The 23951-nt window shown below is 40.4% G+C and overlaps 1 protein-coding gene across 2 annotated transcripts in view; it reads left to right on the plus strand.

Moving 5' to 3' along the window:
- The first annotated feature begins 707 nt into the window (after window positions 1-707).
- neo1a (neogenin 1a) overlaps window positions 708-23951 on the plus strand; it is a 150112-nt gene continuing 126868 nt past the window's right edge. The window contains exons 1-4 of one of the 2 annotated variants that reach the window (XM_085907121.1): window positions 708-1620; window positions 12409-12541; window positions 17995-18116; window positions 19601-19655. In XM_085907121.1, coding sequence (XP_085763247.1) covers window positions 19610-19655 — 46 coding nt within the window. In that variant the 5' untranslated portion in view covers window positions 708-1620; window positions 12409-12541; window positions 17995-18116; window positions 19601-19609. The remainder of the gene's footprint in view (window positions 1621-12408; window positions 12542-17994; window positions 18117-19600; window positions 19656-23951) is intronic. The other variant, XM_085907120.1, reaches the window with a different exon arrangement.

The raw sequence follows: 23951 nt of genomic DNA on the forward strand, positions 1-23951 counted from the left end.
TCACTCACTACCCTAATAAGGACTAGCGCCATACAAAATGGCCGATAACATCCTGTGAGATAACGTCGATACTCTAAACACTGTCCGAGCGAATGCCAAGAGGCTCTTTGCCTCTCATGATGGCTGATCTGCTGTTGCTGCAGTGGTCCGGCAAACGTGCCTGAGTGGACTCGGATAGCGTCACGGATCAATACTACCGACTGACGCGAGATTACTGCAGCGACCACCAAGACACTCTCTGCTACTCTCTTGAGTAGTATTCATTTTGCCACAAAGCAGGGGATGCAGCTGGAAAATTATCAAGTAGGAGACGATGAATGGACTCTAGTGATATGAAATCGTGTGTTATCAAATGTGAGGCACGAGCAGGTTTAATCTCTCTAAGTGTTTTTGTTAAAGGCAAGCATATGGAAACCAGCACATGATAAATATGTAAACATACAGGATGGATTGAGCTGAGATTCGAACCCGGGCCCTGCCGACTGCGAGGCAGACTTGTTAAACATGCATTCACCGTGCTGCCATTTTGAATTTGTAAAGAATATAGTGTATATAGGGGAATTTGGACTGGTTTGTTAAAACATTTAGCCGTGCTTTTTTTGCAGCAATATTATATCAGTAATGTATAGATTGCATAGATAATTTGAAAGTAGAGCACATCAAAGTTGCAGCGAGCTGCAGACTACATTTAAAATGTTTTTGAAGCCAAGTAGCAAGGCCTCCCTCCTACATGGCCACCAATCTTGGCAGAGCTGATAAATAGAGTCTGTAATCAGAGGGCTCGGTTGGACGTGTTCTCTTCTGCACAGCCTCATCTCAAGTCATGAAAAATACCCAGCTCTATGAACAACCGACACTTGGAAGGAACGACATGCTGGATTGAAGCATCGCGGGGAAAACATGTTTCGCCGAGTGACGTCACATGTGCGGCAGACAGTCGCCATTACTGTCACATGATCAAATTATAGTTTCAAAAGCAATTACAGGACTTAAATAGAAACAAACTGAGACTGTAGTTGGATTGGAGCACAGCCGTGAGGGGAGTCCTTGAAATGTCCTTGTGTGGCGTGCTCAATGCTGCTCAGTGTTTGTGTGGGTGGTCCATTGGGAAAAAAGACACGTTTGTAAATGGAAAGGTGAAACGGCAATCCAAATATCTTTTTATAAACATGCAACATGGTAATATACACACTTGTACAAAATGATTGGTACCCCGCTATTCGTGAAGGAAAAACACATAGTGGTCACAGAATTAACTTCTATCTCACAAAAGGAATACGAAATAAAAATAAATGATCAAATTTAAACAATGAAAACAAATGAAACAGGCTTCCACAAAACTGATGGTACACCTAGAAAAGATTGAAACATAGTCAACACCTCTTCATGGCCCATGTCGCTGGAGGCAGCTGGAGGCAACGGATCGGAAGCCAGAAGTAAGCACTGCTACTTCTATGTCGAAACATGTCTTGTTGAGCTTTTGGTTGTCTGAACCGTAATAACAGAAATTTGAAATTCTATCATCAGCCTGTTTCAGTAAGAGAAATCACAGACTGTTGCTGAATGTGATTCAGTGAGAGCACCGGATTGAGTGTATCATCGTCACACACTTTACATCAGGTAAGATTTAACATGAAATGTACTATCATGAAATGTTGAAATTGATGATTGTCAATGCCGTACGTGCTCGTCTTCTGTCGTTGACTCTGCAGCCCTTGTGACTGCAGGACACAAAAATCATTGCTCAAGTTGTTATATTGTAAATTGTGTCCGTTTGAGACGTAGGTAGAGGCCTCTAATGATTTACTGGCCTTCACTTTATCTTTGGTATAAACACTTGGTTTTTCTATAAATGTCCAGCAATTGCACAGTGGGCAGTCCTGTTAAATTGTCCCTACGGTATGGACTTTGTGAGGGCGTAGGGGTCGATAAATATCGTCCCATCACTCAGAGTCAACTTTTTAAAGTGCCATTTGAGTTTACTGATTTCTTCACTTAAATGACGTTTTTGTAAATGATGTTTTTAGCGTCCACGGCTACGTAAAAGCTCTGATGAAATATGCTAACTGGATTTCAAGCAAGCATACTGGTTGTTTTTGCCGCCAAAAAAGCTGTACCCTATCAATGATGTCACAATGTTTACATAGTTTGAAGAGGATATGTTCAATCAAGTTGTGTTCTTTAATTTGCTTGCAATCAATTAGCATGACTATTTAAAGGGAGACAAATTGGCTCCCTTTAAATTGTCACACTGCAGGGTGTGATACTCAATTTGGAATTTTTGGTCATGTTTATATACAAAAAAAAAAAAATAATAAAAAAAACATTTAGTAAATATATGTACTGGTTCACAGCAACAAATCCGACTTCTAGTAAATACACTTCAACGCAAAATAAAATGATCAAATTATTCAATTAATTGAATCTAAAAATAAACCTTACTGACATTCCCCATTTTGCACTGTGCTGCATCAAAATATTCCGTTAATCGATTCGTAAAACATTCAATAATACCAGCCCCATTTTGCAGTGTGCTGAACGTTTGTGTATGCCGAATCAGACGCATGGGTCAGAGCCACACCTTTTGCGAGATACTCCTGAAAACTGCAGCTCACAGAAACACACTGGGGATGTTTTGTGTTTGTGAAGTGAATTGTAATGTCTGCAGGTGACTCACATGGAGTCTTGGTGCATGTTTGTATTCATGAATACTGCAAGTGGTGGCTACAAAGGGAGCGACGAAGAACAGCTTTGGGCCAAACGTGAGGCCCGGTGAATAATTGGCAAGTGTTGCCCGGTTGGGTCAATCAGTTTCCTCCGCTGGGATGGTCGCCTTGACGTCATCGTGCCACGCAGCTGCTTTACGAATAGAGACAGCGCATTCTCAGTGTGTTCATTTTCTGGATGGCTCCACTGCAGCCTCACACATTGAGCAAACGACCCGGCTGCATCCAATGTGAGATTGGAAATGTCAATGATAATCTTGGCGTTTGTGTGCATGAGCATGCAGACTTACAAATGAGCACAGACAACGGAATATGTCATGTCAGTCAAACGGGTCATGAATCAGCCTCGACCCAAGTTGAATTACCCCCAAAGAAGCCGTTTCTGTGTTAGATGGTTTGTCAGTGTGGCGGCACAAATAAGGCCTTTTAAAGACAAACCACAAACAAATGCTTCTGCTGCTCATGGGAGTGCTGAACTATCAAGCGTAGCATTATGCATCCTCATCGGATCGATCCGTCACAAAAGATGTTCCTCCAATGAGCTTTTTTGTTTCCGATGCATGAATGTTTCTACGTTGATTCATTGGCTCAGCATGTTTAGATCCAGGATTAAAATCAATGAGCGCAATTACGGCGAGCTCGTTTCAAGGAATTCTCTTTTCTTCCCTGATTGTTTTTTTTTTTCTGCTTGAGTCTGAAAATGATGCAACAAATCAGTCAGCCCCACACTTAACTTTTTCCTTTCTTCCTTGCTATTCTTCCCTAATTGGTCAATAGTGTCAGAACAAATAACTGCAATGAATTTGTGTCATATACTACGTATTAGTGCAGCTCCAAGGTTTCGAGAGCAGCTGGTTAGAAGCATTAGCTGCAAAGTCTTATACATATTTCCCATTGGAGTTGGAGACTAGTTTTTACCCTCAGGTACACCTCTAATGAGATACAATGAAAAAGCTGCTGAATCTGGGTCTTTTCCATCATCCTATATTTATGAAGGGAGAGTTTCTGAAATGTTGTTGCCCAACAAAATTTTGAAGTAGACTGGATATAAGTAATGCATTTTGCCCGTTAATGTCTCCTCAAGACGGGGGGGGGGGGCGGCCCCCAACAGGCTACCACTATTAAAACAAATATTGTATGTTCAACGTAATAGTCCCCCCCCATCTGTTTCTATGTGGGTCTGTCAAAACATTGTAAACATTGTAGTTCATGGAACCACTATAGCCCCCAATGGACCAAATTTTCACATGGATTCCAATACACACATTTTTTTATTTGATACATTAAATTAACATTAGCTTAGGTTTTCTTTTAGGACTACACGCCTTGCAGGGATAAATAGCTTGCGCAGATTGGCAAATTATCACTGTTGTCAGTGTATTGGCAATAATGCTATCGAAACAAGACCCGATGAGATATAATGCTGCTGTCTATTCAACCACTCGAAAGCCCCTATCCGACTGAGGGCCGAACAATTGAGTCTTTTTGAAGGCAGCAAATGTTCTGTTCTTGTCAAAGTTTGTCTGGGTTTGTTAAAGGTCGCAATTGTTGGTAAAACGTTCGCTAGATAATCGCCAACGCTTGTAGTGATTTTTCTTGTTGCAAGAAAATTACAGGTGAATGTCTGGCGAACATTTATGATCTTGAACGAACCCTTTAGAGAACGCAATATTTTCTGTCCGAAAACAGAATCGTTTGCCCCTCAGTGAGACGTAGTACAGTACTCAAGAACAAATGAATAGGTGATATGTTATTTGCATTGATAGCGGAAAACAGGAATGCTCAATTAAATGAGTTAAATATTTTGTCCAAGGAAGTTACTTCAATGTGAGGTAAAGGAAAATCTGATCAAAAAATGGCGGCAAAGCAAGCCATTGTATAAGTGTCACCAATTTTGTGTCAAGTAAAAGGTTCAATCGTTTGTACTCCAACAAGATTTATCGTTTTTCACACAGCTAATAAAACATTTGTATTCAAGTGAAACAAAAGTTGTGCGATAAGAGCGAGATGCCACAGGTCGTACATTTTCAAAAGTATTTTCTTCATCTTAAGCACAACTGTATATCCTTTCTTTGACTTAAATTGCTCCTCAATGCTTGCTTGCCTCTGACAAACACAACTGCGCCACTCGCAAAGCTCCTCTGAAGCAATCCTTGGATCGGCAAAGTACTTTCTCTTGGGAGGAGTTACGATACACACGGTTAGTCTATCGGTGAAGTTCCTGTGTGGCATGCATTGATTATGGCAATATCTAGAAAGCTAGTGAAAATAAGCCAACCGTACTATAAACGAACCCTTTTTAAGGGTTGCGTATCCTTTGTAATGAATCATTACATTTTCAATGTTACTTTTATGAACAAGTATGCTTTATTCTACAGTCTGACTTGCAGTTGCTGCCACTTTTGAGCTCTTCTTGATGCATGTCTAGTCTAGCTCTGGTGAGAGCTCTTGATGTGTGTTCTTTATAGCAGTGTCCAGCTGCTCCTCTGCAAAAATGTTCTCATCGCTAGTCGCTCACTGACTCTTTTAAAGTCTCCCATTTTTTCCTCAAACCAATTGGAAACCCTGAGCCACGAGGTGTTTCTTTGCGCCATTGTTCTTTTTCTCCGTCGCTTTTGTTCTCTGTCTTCCCCGAGTGGTCGTCTCCTCTTTCTCTATCAGATAAAAATAGAACGACAGTCGTAAAGCAAGCCCTCATCGGCGTGTGTAGCAGAGCTATGAGAGAGTCACCTGTGAGGCCAAGTGTGCCCTTCATAGTCATCAGCATGCATGCAGATGAGACGAGAGACCGCATGGAAGCTTTATTAGAACTGATGACCTCGATTTTATCGTTCATGCATCATTATGGTGAAGCCAATCTTAATCTGGCTTTTAAATCACACCGACACACGTGTCTCTATCTTTATTTATTTCTCCTCCTCTTTTCATGTGCACACAGAATCAAGGAAGGGCAGCATGCCATGAGGGTGTACATCTGTGGAGTTACTAGATGCTTTCCAACATTTAGACTTGTAGCAATTATGTGACGTATTGGAGAAAGTGGAGTCCAGGAAAAAAAAAAAATCATCAAAAGGCAGCATAGCTACTGGATTTGTAATGAGGCAGTGCTGCTCATCACGTCTCATCACTTGTCTGCAAGCAAGCATTAGTCACGGCCTCAGCCAGGCTTCTAGTTCATTCTCATCTGTTGAAAGGTGTTGTCTTTTTGCATGGTATAGTCATTATTGTCAGAAGATTATTTCAATAATATAGTCCAGATGGCAAGATAGTACAAAGTGACATTAAGAACACTAATTCTGTTAAAGGCATATTCGGTGCGATTTGACCTTTCATGACTAACACATCTTAGAAATAGCAGAATACCTTCTTTTAAATAAACAAATACAGACATCGGTTTGTCCATTTTTACTTGATACAGACATCTGTCTACAGGGGGTCGCCTGAAAGACCCCAATTACTCAACAAGTTAAGCTAAAAGAAGTTTTCCTAAAGTGGTGAAAAGCCCAAGCTAACAGCAGAAGTGAGTCCTGCCAGCATTGTGTATTGTGTTGTGTAGTTCAAAATGTTTCAGCAGGATGTTTAGTACATTCATGTGCTCCTCCTCACGTCCCATTTTGGGATTACCTGGGGGTATTATGTTGCCACGGACAAGTAACCTTTTTTACCGATATCCGTCACCAGGCTTTAATGGATTTCTATACGCTATATAATTATCTGCTTAAACTGTCCATCAAAATCTGGTCAGACATCACGATGCCCTCAAGCTAAGAAAAGCCTATATTGTTGTGGAAAAACAGAGAAAGGCTCCCAAACGATAATGTTTGTTCCAAAGTACATTGATAAATACAGTATACTGCATTTACATGGAGCAGGAGTTGGATTTGTTTTCCAGACTGTCATATCATTATTCATTTTTATTTCATGCACACAACTACTTCATGGCCACAAAATTATTTTATGTGCACATTATACCTGATTGGGGGCCACAATGCTTTTTATTGCGTACCAATCAAAGGTGGTTTCCTCTATGTAATGTCTGAGGTATCGTAATATATTTATTAACATTTTGTTTTTAGATTTTTTATGAGAAAATGCAATCTTCTACACTATCCTTAAAATCACATTCAAATTAATAAACCACACTTTAGTGTCATCATTTCATCCAGTTAGCAGTCGACACTGAACAAATGTAATTTCACCTTGGTCCGCACCTGATAACCACACGACACTTGCAATGAGGCTACAAGGCAGGATCATTCTCGGTCCAGTGCACACATGGACAAAACCACATGTAACCAGGATGCTTGGCTACCTGCAGAGTATTAGTGCAGAACGAAAGGCCTGGGGCCATGAAGTGGGACCGGGATGAAGAGGTGCTGACACTTGACTTCAGCAAGCACTCATTCAACGGCTCATGCACCCGCACATGCATAAATATACACACCCAAACAGTCTTGCACCGGGCTTTTAGGGGCTTAGTGGAAAACCAAATGGGTGGGGGTGGAGAGGAATGGCCTGGGTCTACAGGGACAGCTGCGTACGTCTTCCCTCCACACCGCCTCGCACCTGTTACCCATCATGTCCGCTACGACGCACACAATCTCCAAGGGTGAAGCCCAACACACGACTCCAGGCACAGGGAATTAGTCTACACGCACACACACACACCACATGCACATCCTGGATTTATAACCCTTTTCCGCCCACAACGGTTTTCCTTTCAACTTAAATGCATTGAGTTCATGCAATGACACATTGTTGTGTCATCACAACATGAGGAATCTCTGAACATGAACACTCTCCGAACTATTATTTATTTACAGTGTGTGTCAATGAAGATCGACATTATGAATTCTTTAAAAGCATCGTGGTTATTGACTACAACAATATGTATGCCATAAATAGTCATGTAATATTTGCTACATTAATTGAATTATTTCATCTTCAAACTGGTTCATCAGAAATGTCTTTTTTCAAATTTAATATCATATATATGTCATTAAAAGGGAAGTCCTGATTGGTTGTGATCTGAGACCTCGCAACTGTGATGTCATTCTCAGTCGACAGCAATTGGCAAAATGGCCGCACGCCTGAGATGGATAAAAATGGGTGAATTTTGCCGCTTAACTCATATTCCACAAACTCAATATTAATCAAAATGCCGTGTTTAGGTTTGTGGGGACACATGCAACATATTGTTAAGAAATGTTTTGGGTTGACTCCCTCTTTAAATTATTAGGAACTCTTTTATTTGGAAATAATTTAAACTAAAATGTTCCATATGTGTACTAGAACACACAGAAATGTACTGTTACATTGGTTAATTATCATAAATAACATGATTAGAATTAATGAAGCTCTTAATCATTATGTCTTAAATACTATAATTACCATTTGAAGTGTATTATTCCTCATCTTAAAGTAAACAGCCTCATCTGTCCGATTTAAAAATCTAATTTGGCCCTTGAGTACAAAAACCTGCCCGCCTCTGGTCGTGGTGCATATTTCATCTGATTGTATATGCCGCAAAATGGCATATTGCTAGGTGAAGCAGTAAATGATTTAGCCCAGGCATTTCCTGACAGGAAAACTGCAATATACTTTTTCTGTTTCTTATAGCTTTCATCTGAGGAATCCATCCCCAACCATTGAGTTGATTAGCTCCATTTAGCATAGTTCATGGCAACAACAAGCCAATAGGTCATTTCCTGAAAAGTGTTTGAGTTTTCAGCCCAAAATTGTCTTTGTGTGGTTGATTTATCGTTTTAATGAAAACACAAGGTTTGCGTGCTGGTCTTTATTTATGTGAGTTGTTGAATGGGAAAGAAGTGAAGCAGGGTGCCCTTGAGAGCTGTCTCATGTCAGGGATTGTTGGAGACCCAAGTAAACATCAGTCATGCTGCTGAAGCTGAAGGGAGGGAATACAGACATCAAGTCAGAGACAATGGGCGTCCTTTATTTTGTGGTGGTGGGGCAAGGTGAACGTTTTAGCTTCAATGTGTTGCCAGTAACAAAACAGAAACTATCTGAAAAAAATCATTGTAAAAGAGAATTTGATTCTCATCGGGAGAAATGAGTGGCTGAAAAATTCCACAAAATTTATCAGCCAAAAAGACCATGACCTTGCCACAGAATTTGTACTGTTGGCCTTCAGCTGACATTTCCCCGTGCCCCTGATGAGTAGAAACTATCAACTCCAATCGTCTGATTTCTGAAATGTTTTGCATGCAAAATAGGTGCAAACATGAATGCACAGTCGAACAGATGTGGAAACTCATCTTATGAAGTGGGTGCATTTGCCAAACGAGCACAATTACCATGCTATTAATTTATTTATTTTTTATTCTAAGGGGAGAGTATATGTAAATAGATAACTTTTGCACAAACCATGTGATGTCATCGTTCTGAGGTGAATTTCGGTGGCTAATTTCGCATCTTTAAATACGGTCACTGAAAGCCAGGTGTAAACCGACAAAATGACAGCGGTTATGATGAGGAAGGGAATGAACCAAAATTATTGTGACATAATGCATCTTGAAATACTGAACCCTGTCACAAATCATGCAGTATCACTTGTGAAAAACATTTTAACTCTGCATCATCTTTCATCTGGGTCTTTTCGGCGCACTGTGACAATCGTGCATCAGTTTTAAACACAGTGTTATGCTTGATGAGCAGATCCATATGCTTAGGTTAATTAATGACTGTAAATGATCTGTGGGTGTGAATGTGAGTGATTGTTCTTTGATTCGACCCTTGCTATAAACTACCAAGACTACTGGGAGCGGACCGATGGAGCGGTGGCCCGGGCATCCGATAATTTATTCACCGTACGACAAAAAGTTCAGATTTACGTTTGTCACATGTCCCTCCCGGTGCTCTCCCGCTTGCTTGAAACAAATAATATTTGAACAAGGACCGCAAATGTAAGTCTACGCTAACACGCAGAAGTGTTTTAAATTATGAATGTACTGCATGCTGTCAACGTTTGCTGTTGTTATCCTTTCCTCCCTTCCTTCGCCACACATTTTACAAAATAATTCCCCAGCAGGCCTCAGCTCGGTCGGTTCCATTGCCAGCAGCCCTGAGGCAAGTTTAGACTGCAAGCAGAGATGCACCTGAACATTAAACTGGGATTGCGGCACTCAAGCTCACTAAATCTCGGTCCACTCAACAGGTTTTAACACCTAAGCAGTGAATCACCACCACACGCATCTCCTCCTCCCCACTGATCAGCCTTTACTGCAGTCATTGCTGCCCACAGTCTAGTAAAAAGCCTCGTTGGTCAGCGCGCAAATGACCGCAAAGGCGACTGTCATGGGAACAGCATGTCAATACAACTTGTCTTTCAGTGGCCTGTTTTTTTTCTCTTTGCCCTCCTCCCTTCTTGTAAACATGCCTTAGTTTGTTTGTGTGCTCGGTGAATGTAGTTAGCTCACCAAGGGCAAGGAGCGATTGCGAATGACTTCTTTATGCGCCAGAGACGACTAATGTATGGTCTGTGTTCTGTATAGCTTTAATTATGTAACAGTTTATTTCCTAGCCTCTCATAATTTATTGCAAAGCCTTACAAACATCATCATATTTCAAACAACTGCGTCTATTTGCCCACTCGTAGATGTGCAAATGACCTCTCCGTCAACACAATATATTTCTGACAGCGAAATTATAGTTGCATATGTTTCCATGTGTAAGCTGTGATTAATTGGTTTATTCATTGTTTGGATCACCTCAGGCAGAGTTTGATCATGTTGTGTTGTGGGACCCCTAAAAAGCATATAGATCATTTTTTTTTGTTTTCTCATCTTGCTTTGTCATTGGGGCTGTTTACATAATGCTGTTTTTAATTGGAAGAAAAGTTATTTGTGGTTTTGTAGACTTCAGCATTACTTTCCAACATTTATTGAACTACGGTGCATAGTTAACATTAGAAAAAAATAATAATAACCCTAAGCTGAAACCTAAAGGGGGGGGGGGGGCATTTAATTGTTGAACTTGTCATCACAATATATGCCGCAAAACAGATACAAGTATTTTCTAGTAAATATAGAATTTTCCAAATCAATCAATGAAATTGATTAACTTTCCACAGAACGCCTGGTGATCTCTTGGCCATGTTAATGTAAAGACTGAAACACTTTTGACATCCGACTTTGGTATCCAACCACTGGGTGATTTTGATTTTTTTGAAATCCTCGTCGTGCCGCTGTATATTCACTTGTCTGGCAATACTTAATGTGCCATATTAAGAAATCAGATTGTGCAATATATCAGCCACATCACATTAGTGATGCTATATCGAGACTGATCCATTTGCCTGTGAACCCATGCACTCGCATTTTTTACATCCAAACCGATTTTCCAGTTAAAACTGATTTTCCGATTCAAATTGGTTTTCATTACTTACCTGATATTATTATATATAATTTATATTATAAATTGACCTGATATGTGCAGTGTGCAGTGTTGCTTATAAGAGCAGTGAGACCACTTTTGACAACTTTGTTCAAATGTCCCAAGTCCATATGTGTTGATAGCGCATCGGGCATCCATTGCTCATCAGAAATTCACTTTTCTTTTATGACCAGTCCAACTTCCACAACTGGAATGCACTTGAGTGTTGTTATATTGTCTATGTGCTTCTCAAGCGTTTCTGTTCGGATATTTTTTTTGCTTGAATTTTTATAAAACAGCAACACCATCCGGAATTTGTGTAGCTCCAGTTAAGCTTCTCTAGCATTTAATTTGGTATTCTAAAACATACCCTTCCTTCCATTTTCTGAACCACTCATCCTCACTAGGGTCAGGGCTGTGCAGCAAAATTATAATTATTTTTTCAGCTTCCCTATGTATCAATCAAGCCCTCCTTTCGCCTCGGGTGAGAAATAAATGCTGGAGCTCTGGCTAGACAACAGCCTATCTGTTGTGTTTTGCATTGTTTGATGGCATTAGGTTAAACGGACAGTTCTTTGAATACCCAATGTAATTTCTTTGTTCTATGTTTACTTTGGCAGTAAACTTCAACTTGGAACAAGTTGAAGCCTCATTTTTGAAGAATTGTTGCCTGCTTTTAAAAAACAGAAAACCTATGTCTCAGTTGGATTTCATGGCACCACAGTTCAAAGAAAAAAAAGAAAACATTTGGAAATTATTATCAATCAATGTTGCGTAAAAGTGGCCATAATGTGTCTCCCGCCCTCCATATTGCGGCATTCCTGTCATTTGGTCACCTGGATGCGGAAGGAGATAATGACTGATGCTGTGTGGTGAGAGAAGGTCAAAGCCACTAGGGTCTCGGTCTGTCCCCATCTCTGTCATCTTCCTTCCCTTATCAACTATTTACACACACACACACACACACACACACACACACACACACACACACACACACACACACACACACACACACACACACACACACACACACACACACACACGTCCATGTCATTTGATCTTCCGAAAACAAAGGATTGAGATGCTAAGATGCTTGTGGTATTTAATAAGACAGTTAATGCTATGAAGACATAGACGTAGCTACTTGCGACAGTATTCCGGTTTGTTACATTATAATGTTACCCATCGATCAATCTGTCCGTCTGTGTCTATCTGTCTGTCCATCTGTCTAGCTGTCTATCTGTGTCCTGGCATTCCCAATGTGTTTCACCTTCTTTCTGTGCTACAGTTGCCCACACCACTCAGATCATTATGACCGCGTTGGTGAAAGGTCTGGAGAGGCAGCTCGCTACCTTCCATGCGGCTTCCCCGAGGGGCATTACCCTGAGCAAGGCAGAAGCTTTGTAATCTGAGCCTAGCAGGTATGTCGACAGCACTGACATCAAGTGTGTGTGGTTGCATGCGTGCGTGCGTGGGTGTGCTTGCGGGCATGCTTGTGTGAGTGCTGCATAGCAACTATGAGGAAAATGACGAAAGACAAAGCTTTCCATGGAAGCTTTCCACATGCGCAATGCTTGTTCTCATATGACGAACAAGGAACGGAGGGGCACCACCGAAGGGGAAAAAGGATCCCAGTTAACTTGAATGTTAGTTTGATCACAAGATTTTTAATCATGTTAAATGACTTGTGGGTCAGTCTTCAAGTTTTACAGTTACCATTTGTGCTTTCTTTTCATCCACTCATTCAATTTCAGTGGTAAGAGGTGAGGTCCACCTTAGACCATGGGTAGGCAAACATGCAGGAGACCGGCCCTCAAGGACTGGAGTTGCAAACCCAGGCCTAAGACTGATCGTCACTCAAACACAGGGCAGCTTTCTTTTTTCATTTGCTTTCCCATTCTGAATGAGGCCATAGTGCAGTTTTTAGTTTACGATCCACTCACTCACTTTACCCGCATCTGTGACCAATGGCGAGACAATGAGAAACAAAGTGAAGCCTTATTTATGACACTCCATAAACATGGCAGTAAGGCATTGAGAGCTCTAAATTTTATTTCCCTGTGTGATTAGGACATATTTCATTATTAATTTACAGAGGTTCTCTTTTTACAACAGTGCAATACTGTTCATATAGTCACAAAGAACTTCCAGAGTACTTGAATATATATATGTGCTTGAGGACATCTATTAGCTTTTTGTGTTCACCTTTACTTGCTACTTGTGATTTATAATGAAAGATGCTTGCTTAGATTTGGGAGTATACTAAACTCTGATGTTAGTCATCTTCACTTCCATCAGTTGAATTGTGGCAAGTGCAAGAAATTAGTGGAGCACTGACAGTTCCCATTCATCATTTCCTGTCTATCACGCAGAATCTTCCGCCAATGCCAGCAAGTGAGTCAACAGGAACGTATAAGCATCCTGCAATGCTCTGAGGGTTGCCTTTATTATGACAGTGGGCATGAAAGTAGAGAAATGTAGTGTTGCAAGGGAAGCAAAAAAATCCTGTCAAGATTCAGCAATATGATATGTTACCATGTGGCTGGAGTGATCAGCCAATCATGAGCCAATCATGGTTTGGAACTTTACAACATAAACACAAACAGTCATTGCGAAGGAAAAGCGACATTTGAAATGTGTCTGACCTTGACAATTGTTTATCACTTGAATGCAGACAAACACTCTTATGACACCTATATTTCTGATGTGGATGTGTTTGTCGTGTCACTGATTGAAAACTCAGGTAATCCATATCACGTGGAGACCAGTGCAGCTATCTTCTTGACATAAATTTAAAAGAAAAATAGCTGTGATGATCCATAAAGCAAGGACAGGGAGCCTCGCAGCTGCCTCCCATTTTGAGCTGAAGCTGCACCCTCTTTTCCAAAACGGTGTCCCTTTTGGAAGGACTAGGGTCGGAAAGTAGGAAAAGATGGAGGTTGAGTGGCTTCCAGTCAGTTCAACAGGGTAATTTAAGACAGATTTAGGTGAGCTGTCCCCAAGGTCTTGCCAAATAGAGGTTCATGAAAAAGTAAAGGGCAGCAGCATGGACCTGGGAAAGGAAGTCATTTTGACAAATTTGCCATAAATACTGCAGTAGCCCCTGAAATATAACAGACCTTCCAGTTCCTCATTAAGTTGCTCTGGCCATTTAAGGCATTCGTGAAATCTGCACACAGTGCTGATGAATTGTACAAGGTTAAAAGAAAAACCAACAACAAGGAGGGACATTGGCTGAGTGTTTGTTTTGCCACTTTACTCATGAGAAAATAAATAACAGCGTTCATAGTGTTCCAGCTATGTCACTCATTCAACAGTTGCTGAGTCCAATCTGTCATGTTTCACCGCGATTGTCAAGTAGCGTGTTTTACAACCACTGGGATGTTATTCTCCAAGCGGCTTGTATACAATGGCCCTCTCTGTGGAATGTACCATCGGGCACTCTGCCACTCAGCCATAATGACATTTTAGGCAATGCCTACATCAAGTTAAGGCTCTCTGGCAGCACAAACATGTCACCATAGCTGTATGTTATTTTGGGAAAAAGTGGAGAACTGAGCAGGGTCGTGATTGCTGTATTGCACCTCATCAGTCAGCCCAACAGTCCAGATGAGGGATTGTTTCAATTTGGCTCTTTGCCTTTGTCGGGATTTAACATGCAGATGGCCAGCCAGATGAGGGACAGCTTCTTTTTTACTTTGAATTAGGACAATTCCTATTTTCACTTTAAAATTCAAGTCATTCGCCTTGACATTTAATATGGGTTTGTATTTTAAAAAAAATACTGAGAGTAGTGCAGAGTGATCTGGTTTATTTCATCAGTATTGGTGCTTCGGTCCAGATGACCTTGAAGGCCACGTACAAATTGGTTTCACCTGCAAAGTAATCAGAAGTTGGGCCTTGGGTAAGCAGTCACTGAAAACAAGCTGATATATACCTGTGTGTGTGTTTGCATGCGTGTGTGTGCATGTGTTTTTTATCTTACTAGTATTACTACTTATTTTGCAGTTTTTTTTCTTCCATTTACAATTGATAAAAACAAATGATGAAAACATCATGAGTTTGACCACCTTGTAAAATATATTCCACTGGTTATATAGTGCAAAAGTTAAAACAGCAAAATGCATTCAGAGAGCGAATTTTATTTTATTATAATGCTTTGACACCATCCTACTTTGCATTGGAAATTTTAGAGGAGTAAAGAAGGTAAACGTATTGCAAAATGTTTAAATTTACCACAGTATTCAAAGAATGTCATCTCATCATTTATGTATTTCTTTTATTAAAGCTCTCCAATCTGGGGACTAATTTAAATGAAAAGAATGAGACTCTTCCAAAAAAAAAAAAAAAGTGACTTTGATAACACAAACAAGCACACAGATAAAGTGTGTGACTGGACGCTGGAGGAAGAAAGGGTAAAAATTCTAACAATAATAATATTTCTACAATCACTGTTTAAATACACAATCATAGACATTATTCTTCTGGGGTTGTAGCGCGCATAGAGCAATCTGGACCGGGGCCATAGTGGCCATCAGAAATTTTGGTAGATTCCCGAATGGCCCGTCCCACCACCGACCCACACAACCCCTGTCAATGATAGCGTTTCTGATGCGTGGCGGCCGACATCTTTAATTCCCCTTCACGAACCCGAGTAAGAACATATTCATGTGATGATCAGTCTCGTCCTATTCCAGCTCTCCGTGCACTTTGATCATCAACTGAATTGTATACAGTACTGCACTCTACTGAACTGTACTGTACAGCCGGGTATTACAATCATTATTGATCAAGCTGCTGAGTCCCTTTATGTATGTGTGAATGATTATTTTTTTCATCCTTACACCCGTACACACAAGTGCGATTTGAGTATCGCAGATGCTTCCATTCTCTATTTTCAGTGCAGCCTTTATATGCCACCAAAGCAAAGCAGCCTCTTTGAAAAATGTGAGCATAAATCCTGCCAATTATGCACATGCCAAACATTTCATGCTAATGATTGTTCTATGCAAAAATTTTCAGAAAAGCACCTTTCTCAAAAGCCCCTGTAGTAATCCACTTGATAATTATTTCTCTACAATATAATCTGCATTTAGCAGGAGAAAATTAATTCCCTTTGTAAAATGACATTTATGACATTTGGCTTCCACAGTGCTTTAAATAGAAGGATGATGTGCTCAAAGTGTAACTTTTCTTTTTTTCACTATTTTGAAAAATAGCGTATGTCACAAGTGAGGTCTAGTGGTTTTACCTTTGCTGGTGTGAGTCCTCTCCAACTCACTTCACAGTCCAATACAAGTACATATATAGTATTAATGTAAATTGTAAATTGTCCAAATGGTTGGTAATTGATTTGCTACCCATTGAGGCAAATATCCCAACTCATTTCCAGAGAAAGTAACCCTGAAAAGAACAAGGATTCTAAAAAAAGATCTAGTAGGAAAAAGTAACCAACCCACCCATGCACAAAACAACTCCATATATATTTACACCACAAATGTAATGTCAACCTGAGATCCAAATGGCATACTTTTTCCCACTTATACACACTTACCAATAATTAGATCATATTTAGTGTGGGGTTTCTTTTGCACAAAATTGGTTAAAATGGGTTAAAAATGTATGTACCGCGCTTTCCATGTATCTGAGTTTTCATGAATCCAGGATCCTGAAGCCCTCCAGTATCAAACTCAATGTGCTTGGCCTCGATAATAATTACAAAATTTATCATTGGGCAACTACAAACTAACTAACTAACTAACCTCGACATTGTGCTTGTATTTCAGCAGAAGCAACCATATACTGAAGCTTTTCGAGAATGAACAAATTGCCTATTACGATTCAGGGAGACATCCCTGTGATTATTCATTGGCTGGAGTTTCTGACTGATCACGCCTCAGAGATGTCAAGAGTGCGAAGTTTCTGAAACTTCATTTCACCGTCTGCCTGACCTTTCTTTTTCTTCTCAATAATCATGATGAATAATTGTTGCGCAAAGAAGTCCTGAGCTTCCAGCTGACAAACAGACAGCTCGTATAGAAGGCAATTGAAGACATGTCTGTGTTTGTAATTTAGTTGATCCTTAAGTTGTTATTAATTTTGCATCTTTGCTTGGCCTTTGAGAGTTTCTTGTTTGTTCATTGTTTCGCCGTATAGTTGTGTTTCATGGCAAGCAGCTCTCTTTACCATTCTCGTTGGGAATTTCAGTTGGTTTGTTAAAACTGTTCCGATACTTGGTCCCACCTGGCAAAGCTGTCAGAGGCATGGCTCGGTGCCTTGGCATGCAGCCGCCATCTCCCTGGCCCAGTGTCCACTTTTGGAAGCCAAGTGGGCCTCCACTGATTATACGGATGTCCTGTTGGGGGACACCTGGAGGGGCTTGCTTGCGTATGTGTTCAGTGGGAACCTGAAGTGCACCTTCAGTGATTCCTTAATTTATCTGAGACTCATCATCAATGTACTGTGTTTGAACAGATGACTATTGGAAATAAACTGCGACATTTTTCAGCCATCTTTTTTCAATAGATTAGGGTTGGGGAGGGATGGCTTGTTGTTTTGTCAGGTGATTCTACAGCTTGTCTAATTCTTTGTCATTAATAAACTAAATGACAACTTACTTTGTGAATCAAGTCAAACGCTGATGGGAAAACTTGATAAAACTTGATAGGAAAGCTTGAGTTGTGTTTTTTTACTTTTAGGGAAGTTCTTTGAAAGACATACATATTCTATTTTTGCACTTTATTTCCATGAACTAAACTGCTAGTTTTGTCTCACTGATCATTTAAATGGCTCAGTGAACTGATCTAAATAATTGAATGTTTGCAGCACATGAATTACCAAAACTGACCTTAAAATATGGATGTGTGTCTTATAGCAGCGCTTTGCAAGTGAATGCACTTGTGTTTTGCTGTCAAAAGGAAGCTCCAAACCAGGATGGGTTTTGATCTAACAACATCGGAAGAAGAAACCTCAATACGTCAAGAGCTGCTTTAACAAGTAAGTTGTCTTGGCTTTATGGATGGTTTAATTGGCAGTTTTGTCGCAAGTGTCACACAAAGTGTCAGCAAAGTATGTGCTACGATTCTCTGGTGTCATCGGGAGCTTTTAGAAGGCCCTGTGTGAGTTCAGACAACTGTTAGCGTTTCCTGAGCTTTCCTACCACTTCACGTACAGTCAGTCACTGTAGAAACAGATCAGTTCCAAAGAAATTGTCATTCATTTAGCAAACTACAGTTTTATTTTGCGAGATTACTTTGCTAGAATTAGAAAATGGGTTGTTCTTTGTTCCAGAACCAAAATTTAAGATTCGTCTGAAAACTGAATGCTTAACTTTTGTACTATAACTTGACATCTCTGTGTTGGGAAAGCGGGGGATATTCACCATTCCACGCCTGTGTGTGTGCGTGCGTTTGTGCGCGTGCTCGTATGTAAACACTAACTGGCAATACAACCAGTTTAACAAGGAGGTGCAAATTTAAAGAAAATCATTTTGAATCCAGTTTAACTTGACTTGGATTTATAATTTATGTTGTGACTATGTTTACATGAATTAGATTAAGTCAAAATAAATCATACAGATTCTATACCTTGCTTTGGAAGACTTTATGACTTGAATTGAGCTTGAATTAGCGGAGAGGGATGTCACAGAGAGTCATCTTACTTCAATCACTCTTTCCATAAAACAAGGTTACCAATTTCATGACGATCTTCCCACTTGGATTTGCTGGTTTAATGTGATGTCCCATCAATCAAAAATAGTCATTACTCTTCATTCATCCATGTTAATTAAACCCAATTTACTCGTCTCTCATCACCATATTTTCTAATTTGCCTCTTTGAATTTTCTGTTACAATCACATAGTTGCATATAAGCAATGGCCTTGATTTAAGTTCAACAACTTTCTGTGGTTTCCGTGATGCAATTTCAATTTTGTATTTCAGCAGCATCCAATCGATCCACTGACTTCATATTCTTTTTTGCACAACCTCTAGTGTGAAAATATTTCTCAGCTGTATTTCAAAGCCAGTTACGGCTCAATCTCCTGGGAGTGTTTGTCACGCCGCACATTGAAACAGCAGCTGGTGCAGTAAATGTGCTATAATTGCACAGTCGCACATGGCTTTGGGTGTGTTCATTGTATCACACCAAATGTGTTCATCAACAGTCTGTGACAACTCCTTCCTTTACTTATTCCCATTCAAGCCCAACTAAATGTTAAGTATGCATAATGTTATCACGCCTGTCCTCTGCCAACATGTGTATTCCTCAGAAAATGTTGGTCGGTTGGAGGAAATGATTCAGTGTTATGATCAGAATGGCATCTCTGCAGCAATGACCGTTAATGGGAGGTGCTAGCAGTGCAGATATGCAGGTGCTATGCTGTTAACAGGAAGCCAGTTGAGACAAGCTGTGTGCCACACTACTCACAGTGGTGACAATTCAAGCAAAGCCCTCTCGTGTAAAATCTCGTTTCTTATAGGGATTGAACATGAAACCGTCTACCTCCACTGAGAAACATAACATGAAAAGGAATGGTGAGTTATTTTAGTTCTGTAGATTTGTCACTCATTAATATGCATGGAGGGGTCTTTGTTGGGAGACAGTCAATTACCGCAATATATAATTAAATCATTGGATTCAGGAATTACATTTGGGCCATATAGTAAAGAAAGCAGACTGAAGGCTCCGCAGGTTCACACACTCCCTTAACGCTATGATAAAGTCTGGACTCAAACTGAATGCAGCTCCAAAAACATTTCTGGAATAACAACCAGGCTTGTAGATAAGCACAAAAATCTCTTTAATAAGACAAGGCCATTTCACTATAAAGCTGGGAGTGTTTTTGTTCTCTTTTGCTATTCAACCTGTGTTTGGTTGAAGCTGATGAGCCAGCGAGAGTGATTTCTCTCACCACCGGTCTTCCTGATTCAACATGTTCAATCAGCCGGACAATCCTCTGACATGGGCTGATCCGTGCCAACGGTGCAGGATAAACCGTGCACACTGCGACCACAGCCATACGCTCACAAAACGCAGTGAACCAGGCTCATTAAACCTTGAGCACAAGCGCACACATGATGGGTGGCCATCTGTTTCACTTCCTCTAACGTCACCTGAGCTTTAATGACTTTTGTTATTAAATGTGCTTATTGGAGCTAAGAAGTAGATTTCTGTAGTAAGGTTCTTTGCTTCAAAACCTAATTCTGCTAAGATACAGTGGCTGCAGAGACTTGCAAATGTCTTTGACTGCAGTCACCAATTCCAGATAATCAGCAAAATCTGCCGAAGCTGAATCACACTTCTGATCATGATCAAGGTTCTTCTTGCAATTTTAAAATGAGACACGGAATGTTATCCACAGACTGTAAAGAAAAGAGATGAAGCAGTTGCATTATATAATATATTATATAAGAACGGATAAGTTCTAATATTTGACTTTGATTTTCTATTTCAGTTTCACAATGCTGGTACTACATCTAATGAATTATATATTCATTAATCTATCAATATTTATCACATTAGATGATCAATAGTCATTACTCTTCATATATCTTCAATAGGACACCCTGAACCGGTTGCCAGCCAATCGCAGAGCACACAGAGACACACAACCCCGACTCAGGGTTCTTGTGTGGAGTTTGCATGTTCTCCCCATGCCTGCGTGGGATTCCTCCGGGTACTATCGTTTCCTCCCACATTCCTAAAAACATGCATGGTAGCCAGATTGAGCATTTCAAATTCCGCATAAGTGTGGTTGGTTGTGTGCGAATGATTGTTCATTTACGTACGTGTGCCCTGTGATTGGCTGGCACCCGGTTTGGGGTGTACACCACCTATTGCCCCGAAATCAGCTGGGATAGGCTCCAGTACACCTGTGACCCTCATAAGGAAAAGCGGTTGGGATAATCAGTGGATGGATAATAATAATTAACTTTTAAAATCAATTTAAAAAAATTAGACATTACTTTTTAATATACAGTATAACGTCTCCAACACTCCACTGATGAAAGCTGGGAATGCAGAACTACACATCCTGTGCACTTCATCAAGACTAATTTGTCAAGTTGATATACTGAGTATTGTCCGTTTTCAAAAGACTCCTTAAAAGCCAACCTCGACCCTAAAAGCATCATGTCGTGTGCTTACAAATGTAATAGTGCTACACCGCTTTCCATTGATTGAGCGCGACTTCATGATTGATACCCAATTAGAAAATAAAGGAATAAATGATTATCAATCACAGCTGAAAGCAAACTAGCAATTTATGCACTTATAGACAGCATGCAGAATTTTCTGGGGGGATTTTTTACAGACATAATGAGTTAGAAAACATCGGGGTAAACAAATCGACTTTTTTTTTTTTTTTTGCAGGGAGACCTAATTACAGAGCAGAGATAAATAACTACTATTGCAGAGGATTCAGGCATGCAAGAGTAATGCATTGTAATGGGTCTCGGGGAGTTAATGCTTTTTTTTTTCTGTGTGATATGTTGCATGTTATGTTCTGTGTTGAGTTTGCTTGAAGATGTTTCAGGTCGTTTTACTACTTAATCGTTTTAGATTTAATCAGAACATTGGTTTGTAACTTAACGATGGCAAAGGAATCAGCCAGATTTATTGGTGCTGCCACGTCAGGATAAAATTGGAGCTACTAAGAAAACTACTACAGCACTGATACATCAACTGGGGATTTTAGGTCGAGTACATTTTCAAATAATCATTTTGCGTGTTTTAATATGAGCCAATGAAGTACTGACCTTGTTACTTAAACTTTAACCTAAGACATACTGGTACTAATATATTTGAAAACCCCAGAAAAGAGTTAATTAAGATAGGAATAGCATTTTGCTTTATAATGCCCTGATGAATAAAGAAAATTCAGTTCGTAATTGGTAACTTACAACTACTGCAGAATTCAGCAGCGCAAGACCAGAAAGAGAGAGAGCACATTGCTCCGGTTGTAGAGATTTTTTGTGTGTTTCAGCGTAGATTTTAAGATTTTTTTTGTTCCATTAATTTATTACACCCGTTATGGTTTTGGCCCCTCTTATCATGCAGATCATTAACCCTTGCAGACCCTCAGGTCCTCCACGAGCAGCCTTTTAGTAATGCCCAGAGTATGTTGTTTCCAGGAATGCGCATTGTTTTGGAGTCTGTCACTGTCAGCTTCACTTCTGGCATAGTGTCATGTGTACATTGCATTTCATGTTGATTTGATTTATTGAACAGCCCGGACGTTATGCTGCTTTTCAAAACAACATCTTACCAAGTGAGCCAGAGTCAGGACAGGAAATTCCAGTGGGGTTTTACCGTACTGAAAACATTATTTATGTAGTCTTTATGTGTCTGGAACGCAGCATATCATTTCCAAAAAGTGTAATTATCTCATCATCAGTCTTCATCTTAATCACACGCGCCATAACTCACAGAACCAAAAATAATTCAAGATGCAATACACAGCAAGGCAGGATTTGGCAGTAACTGCCATAACATTCTCGCATTGGTCAGAAAATCCACCTTGTCAGATGAATCTGAGTGAGGGTAAGGAAAGGAGGGGGAAAAAAAAAATCCCTCAACCGAGTGTTCCCTTCACAGTAATCGTTTCAATCTGTTCTGCCAGAACAGATTGCGGCATTTTGCTTCCCTGTTGGAGGGCCCTCTACTCCTCGTCCTTCCTTGTCATACGGCATCCCGTTTCCCGTTATTGCAAAATGACATTTTCCATTTCATTGTCAGACTGGATCGCATATACTCAATGTGCCCTGTCCACTGGTCACCTCCTATGATCATCCATCTTGGACAAACCATTACACAGCAACCCCGTGGCCACAAATTTACACTTAAGTGGAAAATGAGGGAATAACAGAAAATATGCGTGTAAAATTGGCCATCAAAATGAAACACTTGTGAGACCCTCTACATTTGTGTCAGGTCAAAGACAATGCTTTCTTTTGGCCTCGTAAACAAAAAAACGCACGGAACATTAGGTGCGACTTCACATTTTCTATTTACCGGAGCTCGCCTGGCTCTTTTTAAGGATTTGCAGTCCATGTTGATTGATAGAGCCTGTGTAAGTGGCCATGGCAATTCCAGAAACAACAGTCAACCTCCTCTGGCAGGAAGAAGGCTCTTAACCACAAGAGCTGAGGCTGAAGGGGAAGGTGGGAGGTGAGCCAGAGGGAAGGCAGCCTGCGGTTGCACATCTTTGGAAAGCTTCATGTGTTGCAGAGACAGCCCCTTAAGTCACTCCAACTCATCTGAAAGATGCTCATTATGAGCGATAGAAAGCCTCCCCTTCATAACAACAAAAACTGCAAACCGAGCCCGTCTGGAGAGGAAGCGAGCACAAAAAGTTGTCAAAATAGGACTAAGAAAGTGAAAGGCTTTGGAACAACACTGTACAAGTCAGAACATCCACCAGCCTTTACAATCATGGCAGGATCTTTAGAATTTTAATGTATCAACAGGGTTTCCCCCCCAAATTGTAAATATTTACTCATCAAGTGACAGAAAAAGCAGGGGGCTCCACAGTTGGTCTCTTTCAACATATTTAAATGCCAGTAATTCAAAGCGGCCACCACGGCAAATTCCATACCACATAGAGTATTCGTTTTGAAGCCCATGTTTATACGCTGCCAGTTATAAGGCCAGTATCTTCACGCAGGGGGCTCCTGCTGGGATGATAAGGAACTGTCTGCCTCTCAATATAAAGTCTAAAAGAGAAGGAGGGCAAGTTGGGTAGTGGACTCACAACAGTATTATCTGTCATTGTGGGTTTCATTTGAGAAGCCCGTTTTGACAAATTATGCATTCCTTTCACCCATCATCAC

This window comes from Syngnathus leptorhynchus, chromosome 3, assembly GCF_054491065.1.
Source record: "Syngnathus leptorhynchus isolate UIUO chromosome 3, UIUO_Slep, whole genome shotgun sequence".
Taxonomy (NCBI): Eukaryota; Metazoa; Chordata; class Actinopteri; order Syngnathiformes; family Syngnathidae; genus Syngnathus; species Syngnathus leptorhynchus.